The sequence below is a fragment of the Vanessa atalanta genome, chromosome 5, assembly GCF_905147765.1.
Source record: "Vanessa atalanta chromosome 5, ilVanAtal1.2, whole genome shotgun sequence".
In the NCBI taxonomy this organism is placed as follows: Eukaryota; Metazoa; Arthropoda; class Insecta; order Lepidoptera; family Nymphalidae; genus Vanessa; species Vanessa atalanta.
In genome coordinates, this window is record NC_061875.1 from 7,196,240 (window position 1) to 7,206,830 (window position 10,591).

General features: G+C 33.9%; 1 protein-coding gene across 3 annotated transcripts; it reads right to left on the reverse strand.

Annotated features, from left to right (window-relative positions):
* Nucleotides 1–258: 258 nt before the first annotated feature.
* On the reverse strand, nt 259–9,580 carry LOC125064441 (coiled-coil domain-containing protein 6-like). Of its 3 annotated transcripts, none has more exons than XM_047671464.1 (11): nt 9,319–9,580; nt 9,119–9,260; nt 7,900–7,990; nt 7,573–7,722; nt 6,621–6,764; nt 6,393–6,532; nt 5,782–5,850; nt 5,598–5,712; nt 5,130–5,222; nt 2,277–2,396; nt 259–2,081 (listed from the first exon to the last, which is right to left on the reverse strand). In XM_047671464.1, the coding sequence occupies exons 1-11, from the start codon at nt 9,341–9,343 to the stop codon at nt 1,905–1,907; spliced, it is 1,266 nt and encodes a 421-aa protein (XP_047527420.1). In that variant the 5' UTR covers nt 9,344–9,580; the 3' UTR covers nt 259–1,904. The 3 variants fall into 3 exon arrangements, with proteins under 3 accessions (XP_047527420.1, XP_047527419.1, XP_047527421.1); XM_047671463.1 differs by having other exon boundaries at nt 5,782–5,859; nt 9,319–9,579; XM_047671465.1 differs by having other exon boundaries at nt 5,782–5,859; nt 9,119–9,248; nt 9,319–9,578.
* Between the last annotated feature and the right edge of the window lie 1,011 nt (nt 9,581–10,591).

Genomic DNA, 10,591 nt, shown 5'->3' on the forward strand with positions numbered 1-10,591 from the left:
ATCTCGATATCATCACTAGCTAACACCTCATAGGACGCGTTATATAGCTGTAACGTTACTGTTTATTAAATAAATAAATGAAGATAAAATTTCTCAATTCTCTCAATATGAACACTGTAATATGACGATTCAAAAGTGCTTTTATGAATCTTCTTGACTAAAGAATATATTTATTTAAGAGTTCAGTGATACTTAGTGTTATTATTTATTATTGTTAAACATTAGGGGTAAAGTTATATACTGAAATGAAACAGTAGATAAATATTAATGCGTATAATTTCTTTTATTAACATTGGAAAAAAAAATAAACTGTTTAAGTGAAAATTTGCATAATTGAATCGAGACTTCGCACACTACTCTTAAATGTTTCCAATCAGTAACAACCTGCCTTAAAGAGAAGAGCACAACACAACATTCTAAACATAACATACATTTTGCTTACAACATTTCAGAGTAGTGTAACAAAACCCTAACATATTAATCAAATAGATTATAACCTTTAATCTTCTACAACCCTTTATTCACGTTCGAATTTATACAGTCTATAACATTAAACCCACTGCCTCATACCATGAAGCCCGAATTTAATTTCCAACGGTTAATCAGCAATAACTTGGAATATGATTACACTGTGAAATTATCGGTATCTCCGAATAAACTTCACTACGTACCCTAACCGACCCAAGTTTAATATTTTATTGTCTATTTCAGTACTAATATCGAGTTTAAGAGCTTCGTAACACACGTCTAAATTTTATGCGTCATTCATTAATCTCGCATAATCTTTCAAAATCACGGATCTATTAAACTTCAATTGTTTTTTGAAATAGAACAATACGTAATCGGTTTAAGGAACGTGTCAAGTCTTTAAAGGCAGTGAGTGATGTGCACAGTACATATATTTTTAAAGGACGCAAGAGCTTGTGAGCGATATAACACTTGCCTGTAGGCTGCATGCGATCGCGATTAAATAATAACTACGATATTTTTTAAGCCGTTTTAAACTGACTTTAAGTGGCCAGCAGCGAGGACTTATGTAGTAACAATAGATTTTTGATAATTTAATCATCAAATTATCTTTAATATCGACAACCATATTAATCATATCAAATAGTTCTAAATCGCATTATATGTGAAAGAAGCTTGTTTAAAGTCTCAAATAATATGCTCGCCTTTATAATATTATTCGTATTTTTTACAAATGGCAGCATTAAGATCGTCACGAATTGTTCCAGTTAAGTTGTCATCGATTTGGTTTATTTGTAATAAGCATATTTTTAATGGAATTTGATAATTAGTCAATCAATAGAGTATTACTTAAAATCTAACTCAATTATTTTGAATAATTTATTGTTATGCGCGTAGACAGTTAGTAGACACACCGACTTCTTTGTAACCGTGTAAATAGTTGGTTAACAGACGTTAAAATAAATATCAATATGTAAATACATAATCCCATTTTTAAAAATTAAATACAGCAAATATAGTGACAATATAACAAAAACTGTGTACATAAATAGTCGAGCTTGGCAATAAAAATAAAATATACCAATTAAATCAAATAAAACATCAGCTCCTTATCGATAACACACATCTATAAACCTTCCAATACTCCAAAATAAAGGCTAAACGCCTTCGACGCAAAACGAACAAATCTGTTTTATTTATAATATATTTTAGTATCACTATCTTCACAATTCCTTCACTAGCGGTGCTCTACCCGTCCCTCCTCGGGCATGCGACTCGATACGATGAGACTGCCAAGCTAATATACTCTGTTTCGTTGCATTTATGCGTGAACGGTTTAACGAAAATGTAACTCGAAGCCTACTAGGTCTCGGGAATAGCGACAAATGTGTTAAGACAGACACTCGCCGAATCTCTCCGTCCTGGCGGCGGCCCCGCTAGTCCCGCGACGAGGTGTCCATGGGGCTGGCGGGCTGCATGGAGGGCGAGGGGGGCGCGGGAGGCGCGGGCGGCGCGGGCGCGGGCGCGGCGGGCGGCTCGAGCGGCGCGCGCGGCGGCAGCAGCGCGCCGCCCGGCACCGCCGGCTTCACGAACCGCTCGCTCGCCCGTCTCGCCTATCGGTGTGATCAAACGAGTTTTAAATCTTGTCTATCGTCTCTATTTCTCACAGTATCATTTTAACTGTAACTACACTTAACACATAGGTGACATTCTTAATAAATCTTATTTGAAACCGAAATTTGATAAGGATTCTCTACTCGCGAAGGTGATTACCGGATAGAATGATGAGTTATAAGTGTGTGACGTACCTGCGAGTTAAAGTGCATCGCGGGGCGAGAGAGCGGCAGGCCGGGCGCGGGCAGCAGCGGCGACGCGTACGGCGACAGCGGCCGCGACCCGCCCGGGGACGACACGCTGCGCGACCGCGCCTGCACGCACAGAACCAATAATGTGTGGCCAATTCGAATACAGAAGATTTACACATTTGTTTCAAATCATATAGTATAACACTTAGTTATGTTACCAGCGCTCAATATTGACCATATTAAAGCAAAGCTTTTGTCCGATTTTAGTTCCGCAACTGAACATTCGCATGCGTAACTAATACAACTATATATGTATTTTTATCTTTTTCTAACTTGTATGACTTATGGTTCTTTCCTTTCCTTCGCGCACTGTTTGCATATACATACACATAAGTACTTACTGGTATGTAACTAAAAAGGTTTACGTAGTTTGAAAACGTCATTGCTTTCATTCAATGTTCGTTATGTCGCAAGATAATTCCATGTGATTTTATATAATTTAGATATCAATATTAAACGTTACTAAGTAACTTTAACAAAGGAAAAGGAGATTTCAGGTCAACAATGACAACGCGGAATAAACTTTGCACTGTAGTGCAAAGTTTGTAGTGGCAGTTACAGTAAAGTCATGAACCTTACATTTACAATCCTGCAAAGTTATCCATGTTCAAAAAAATTCAAATTTTTAAAAAATTCAAGATATTTACTCATAGGTTGAGCGATGAATCGACAGAGTTCCAATGTATCAATAAATCCAAATAACAGAAAGTTGACATAAAAATATTCACAATATTTTCCGTTCACTAAATAATTAGAGATGAAATCATTGATAAGCCGAAAGATCATTATTAGTATTATATAATAAGAAACTTATATTATTACGGTATTTCGATGCAAAAAAAACTGCAACTTTACAAGAGACCAATAAAAAAATTAACAAAGTCAGGTATGGCAGAGGATGGTTCCACTCAAGCCCACCAAGTTACAAAATATGCGTATAATTGCGTCGCTCTCTATGACGACACGAGTGTCGTTTGTTATGCGGATATAACGTTGATATCATCGGGGGAAAGTCTCGAGAGAAACAAAAAGCTCACCGCGTAGACATCTTCATCAATAAGTTCCGCGAGTTGAGCCATCGGATAACGTCAGCGGCAATTTATTTAAGTTAGCATAAGTTTATGGTTCTAAAAACTGCAGAGGAACAAGGAACCGACCGACTCGCACGTCCGCATTGGTGACTCAAACGTCCAGGTGGCTTGTATCGCACGATATCCTTCCAGCGGCAACAGTAACACCCCCTTCGAGCGCACTCGAAATGGGCTAACACTGAAAGGCTCCAGCGACGTGGCATGAGGAACGATACGCGCAAAAAAGCGTCGTCGTAGCTATGAGACAAAAGCAACGAGTCACCGTCCACACATAGGTCATGACCGGTCATTGCTGTTTATAAGATTACCTGAGTAAGATCGGACGCGAAGCGACAGTGTGTTAGCACCGTGGCACGGACCCGAAAACCCAGCATACCATTGGCTCTTGCCGATTGGAACGAGGAGATGCTGTTCCTGGTCCGACAGTTCGATGGATTCGCAGGGAATCCGCATGGAGGACCATAGCCACCTTCTTTGGGACCATTATGGTCCAGAAGCAGACGATGAAGTGGGAACGAGAAAATGCCAATCCCGCTTGACGGAGACGACAAAGGCGCAGCCTTGGTTCCCCTATGACCAGAGTTAAAAAAATTGTGTGCGACCCGTGATCCCATGACCCATGGATCCGAGAGAGCAGCCTGTGTCGCTTTGCGCAGCCGTACGCACTAGTGAGGAGTGCGGGAGGAGCAAGATCACCTTCTAAGGAGAGCTCCGCAGTGGATTTAGCGGATAAAAATCTCGCAAAACCCGGCTCCGCCCAGGATCCCGAATTCCTTCAAGAAGAGATTGATAAAAACGACATAGCTAATAGTTTTATACCTTTCATTACGTAGTTTTAGACCAATTATTATAATTATGAAGAAGCATAAGTGATAGCTATGTCGCACAGAGTTAAAAACCTCCAGAATTTCTAATAGCAGACAAATAGAAATAAGATTGTGTGAAAATGTGACACAAAATGTTATTTGATTCATATCTATTACATATTTGTATTTATTACTTTTTTTATTTTCCGTTTTCTGACATACAAGTAGCAGCCCTTAGAAAATGCTAACAAAGGTTAATGTACGTTATCACTAAGAGTTGAAGCTTATGGTGGTGACGTGAACTTGATGCATGTGACGTGTTATCCATTGGCGATAAGTGATTGCTTTTGCCGGAGTCATGTTAGATATCAAGCATGTTCGCGATTGTAACGGGGACCATTATGTGCAAATTGTGGACCTATGTATGTTGTGTGTCCAAAGGAAGGAATATTTATTTTACATATATGTCTGAGGGAGCACAGCTACTGCTTTTGTACGGATGTTTAATATCAAGAGCGACGAGGATTATAACGGAGATGCGACGAGCGAATTTTGTCTAATACATTTATTAACCGACACAAATTTCCGATATCTCGAGCTCCTTTATACGTAGTTAATTTTAAACTCCTTATAAATACAAGAGTTAATTACGTTAATTAAACACAATCAAATTGAATTTATGTATCCTGCATTAAAATCGTATAATAATATCGTATAATACGTTAAAAAATCACCGATATAGCTTAACAGATGTTGGTACGGTGGTGTTACTTTTTAATGTCAATAATACTTTCGGTTGTAATTATTTGAGTGCTCGCTTATTATCGCAAAACATACTCAACTGCTTTAAAATGTTTAGGTAATGTACATGTTTAATAAAAACTATAATCTGTACTCACACTCAAAGCCTCATTAAACTGTCTCTCCTCCTCCATCTCTAGTGAAGATTCGCTTTCAGAAAGATGTCTGCACAACGCTTCACGACGTTCCACCTGTTACACAAACAATAACATAAATAATATATTTTGGTCTGACCACACTTTTCGACTTTTCATTTGACTTTCTTTTGGTACGTTTCCAAAAAACCGCTAGAATTTTCTTTTTATATTTTTTGCAATTATTAAGAAAGATTCTAACAACTATACTGCTCTAAGGACATAAGCTTTACTCAACACCTACGCTTCTCAACGACAGTAATTTCCTTTGTCATTATTTCCCAAAGACAACTTAAGAGATGTGCATTTACATTTATAAAAAACCGTTGAATCAAAATTTATTGAAAACTTAGTTCATGATATTAAAATATTTTACTTATACCAGTGCATCACAAATTAAACAACTAACTGTTACTCTACAAAAATATCTACCTCCTGTTGCAACTTTCTGTGCAAGCGAATATTTTCTTCTCTGATATGTTTCTCTTCTAACACAAAACGTTGCATTTTCTCTTTATTTTCGTTTTGCGAAACCGCCAATTGATTCCTGAACATAAATAACAAATAAGTCTCTCTCCCATTAATCTAGTTTATAATTAAATATATTTCATGTTACCTTAATTTAACAACTTCTGACCTCAATGTTTGGATGTGATTACTTAAGTTAGATGCAGTATCACCATTACTGATGTCCCTGGCAAACACAACATAATCAATCATGGTCTGTTAATTTATTTTGGATTAAATTCACATAAATAACAAGTCAAATTCATAACAAAACATATATACATAGGCAAAATAGGCCAGTTGATGGTAAGTAGTCACCAATACGCATTGAAAGTGTCCCTGTAAGAAATAATAACCATTCCTAACATAACCAATGTACCTGCAACCTTGGGACCTAAGACATTATATCCCTAGTGCCTGTAGCTACACTGGCTCCTAACTCACCATTCCAACAGGAACACAACAATACTATGTATTGTTATTTGGCGGTAGTAGGTATTGTTATGTGACGAGTGGGATTAGCTTTGTCTTAGGTAGAGCTTTGTTCATGCCCATCTGGGTAGACATAAACACCAACCACCAATTAAAAGCTGTCTAGTTTTAACTGTCTTTAAAAGCTAGAGTAATAAATAGATTTGATAATCAATATGAAATTGCATAAATAAAATAGATAAAAGAAAACTTATAAAATTGTGCAAATTATAGAGTCAAAAAAGTCACCTAGGGCTGGCTGGGTCAGAAACGGGTTGGTCCAATCTAATCTGCAAGGACCGTTTTTCAGCTTCTAGTTTATCCATTCTCTTCCAAAGCCTATTCACCAAAGCCTCCTGCTCTTGTTCTAATGTGTTTTCTAATTCCACCTGTATTTTAAAAATAGTTTGCTATATATTATTTCTATAGTTAAACAAAATACATCATAATTATACATTTCAAGTTTACTGAACATACCTTCTCTCTACGAAGTCTTTCTAAATTAGTTTGCTTTGCAAGAGTCTCTGCTTCTAGTTTTTCTATTTTCCTCATTAATTTATTTACCAGGCACTCCTGTTCCTGCTCTAATGTCTGCTCCAGGCGGCATTTTTCTTGGCGTAACTGTTGTAAACATTTCATGATTAGGGTTTAATTAAGGAATATAATTCTTTGTACTATTGATATTCAGAATATTGATATTGCAGAAATGCATGAATGATTGCTAAACCTGTATTATTGTATGTTTCTAAAACGGTTGAGAATAAAGATTAAAATTCTATAAAAAGTGAAACTAAAGAAAACTACTCATATTCTAGAACATACAGATTCATATTTTCTAATTCTCAAAATCAAAATAAACTTTATTGAAGTAGGCTTTTACAAGCACCTTTGTATCATCATTTAAGAAACTACAGTAAGTGAAGCTACCACCAGTTCAGAATCAGATTCTACCGAGGAGAACCGGCAAGAAAGTCAGCAGTGACTCTTTTTCAACATTTAAAAATACAAAGTCATGTTAGTTAAATACAATTATATATCTATGTATTATATCCTGACTGGAAGTTAACAAATATTAGCTCCACGCATTTTTATCATCTATATAATCTTGTATTGAATAATATAATATGCCTTCTTTACCAATGTATTTTTTACAAATGATTAGAATTTATGAAACGGAAATGTTAAAAATGTCTGAAGAGTTTTAGTAGAGATATGGATACCTTTACCCAACATTCTATAACTATACAAATTTTTACAAATACTCAATATTTACAAATGCTCAATTCTCGCACTAGATATAACTCTAAAACCATTCATATAACATGATTATGAAATGTAATTGTTTCCAAATAAAAATAAGGTATTAAATCATAAAATAACTGATAATTAATAATTATTAATAATTATGATAATAAAATTTAAATCTTACTTGATTCAATTTACGGGAGAGGTCATTAGTTAGACATTCCTCTTCCCTTTCATAATGATGTGCAAGTGTTTCCTTTTCCTTTTTTAGAGCTTGGATTTTTTTCAGCAATGTATTAGAAATATATTCTTCTTCCTGTTCTGCTTTAGCTTGCTATAATTTGAAACATATTCCTTTAAATTTAATGTAAAAAGAAAATATAAGCAAAACTGCAAAAAAAATAATAGATTACAATAGAGCCAATTTTTTATAATATCCTAGTTATTATTATTAGGACCACTTAATCAATCGCCTTCTCAAAATAAACTTAAAAAAGTAGTATATTCTCACAATTGACACTGAAGCTTGGCGCAACGCACGATTTTCCTCTTGTAGAGCCTTTACTCTCAGCTTATAAGTGTCAAGCTCCACTTTTAATACTCTGTAAAAGATAAATAAATTTAAAATTAATAAAAAATATATTTAATATATTTAATTAAGCATATTTTAAATATCAGAGCTAAAATCTTGATTAAAGTTATTAAATTTATTAATTTTTTTTAATCTAGTAATTGATGGCAATTGCTGTTTATACATCACACAAACACTAATTATTATATCCTATAAATTTATCATTACAGTTTGGGATTTAAATCAGCATATAAATAAACTCCGCCGAAACACACAGTGTTTTGAAAGTTTTAGAGTATTATTTAACATAATCTAAAAATATTTCTTTATCATTACACTGCATTATATTATGCCTAGTTGTGTACCTAATGGGAAATCCCACCTAAACCATTGGACCAACTGAAATAATTGGTATCTATAAAAATAAATTAAATAATCATAACAATTAGAGCACTAATTTTAAATAACAGTTATCATTTAATATTATTACTATGGCCTAAATTTTGAATTCAAAATTTGTAATTTCAGCAATGATGATCATCTATACAAGCTATCTCTTTTTCAGGTAATGTTTTTAATTCTTAATGCTTGGTGGTGTAACAAATATGTCTTTAATTTTTCAACACTGATTTTCATGTTTCTAAAATCAGAAATTTTATGTTTTTTACCTTATTTTTGTGACTATGTAAATATTTTCTCCTATAAGTAGGATTTTTTTAGCCACAGTGTCAGGTGTTAAATATTTTTTTATATGCACATAATACTTTTTACCATATCAAGAAACAATGTAATATAATGAATTGTAACAATAGCACAAATTTGTTCAATTTTTATAAATTATATCACTATGGTACAGTACAATGTGATCACATTTTGCTTAAGTCTTAAAATTATTAGGAATTGGCAATGTGGAACATTGAAAAATGTATGAAACATTAGCAATAGTTTTTTATGATTTCTATTTCTTCAAATTATTAATATTTATTTAATAATATGTAATATTTAAAATAATAAATAAAGCTCTAAATACGACACATGCGTTAGCTATAAGAATATAGAAATTAGCAATAAACCTATTGGAATATACCTATAATTGAAATTATTTTTAGCATAGCGAAAGTTATTTTTTCGATTTATATTTAATATTAATAATGAACACCTGTTTTGTTGTTGCAGTGATTCAATCCTTTTCTGTAATTGATCTCGGGAAACAGTACTCGGAGGCAGCATTGCTCCGCCATCGAGAGAACTCGAATCACTTTCCGAAGCAGAATCCCCCATTTTGTTTCCTAAAAATGTATCTTTTCTAATCAAATGAAATTAAATCAATAAGAATAATAAAAAAAGGACGTTAAATACCTGGAGAAATCATGGAATCATCCATTTGCACAAATTGTAAGGGTGAGGACAGCTACAAAATGTCATCAAATAATTTGAAGAAAAGAAAATTTACGGTTTGTATAAATTTCATGAAAACTGCAATGCTACAACCATTAATACAATATATATTTCTGAATCTTATATGAAAAATAAAAATAATGTAACAGTTATGCAAAGAAACATCAAATCTCGAATTTAAAAACGTCTCAGAAATTCGCAATCATTCTTTACTCCAGAAAGTCAGACAGTAAGTCACAGATAAAAGAGAAAATGGAATTAAATTCACAACAGATAATGATAGAACGTATGACAGTAGTCAGTATGTTGATTACTTTGAATATATTGTGCTCTGTATAACAGCACTGTTAAAGAAATGATATTAGATGAACTCCTTACATGATTGTATGGAATTTTTAAAAATGAATATTTTGTACCTCTAGGACCTAGTTCAACGAATTTAATATTTTATTCCAACTAGGTCAAATCGTTTCCGAACAATCGATGAACCACATTTTTTAAAAGTTATGTCATTAATGTTACCTTAAAAGAGAAACTTTTGCGAAGTTGGTTAATAAAATGTTTTCGTATCTCTCAACTCCCAGGCAGATACGAGATCATTAATACGAATTTATCACAAAGTACGAGAATGGGAATCTAGACACGCGGTAGCGTGTCAGCCAAGTTCTAGTAACAGAACTGGCGAGCAGCACCGTGTGTAATATTACACGAACCATTTGGAGCCACTTTTGGCCTCCTCATAACTCAAAAACTATTTGACATAAATGTGTCAAATTTGGCTCATATATTGAGACTCGCGAGATACATATGTGTATTTCATAAACGCATCTTAAACGGTTATTTAGATATTAACGTCTAAAAATCGTCATTTTTATCACTGACTGACCTATAGATCAAAACTGTAACCTACTTATAGATATAATTCGTATATGAGAACTAGCCAAGACAGACCTTAGGCAACAATATATTATCCCAAGCTATAAGAAGAAATAATATTTTATGTAGTTATAAGTAAATTTCAGAAAGGACTATTTAACTTGGCACCCATTTAGATGTCACTACTTTTGTCGTTAAAGACAATAACCAAGGTATATATCATAATATTTGACTTGGCTCTCATTTTAACATTTATGTTTTTGATGGGATCGCTTTTACTCTACTAAATATCAATGTATATCATCATCCTTCTGCCCTTATCACAATTTTATTTGGGGTCGGCGCAGCATATCTTCTT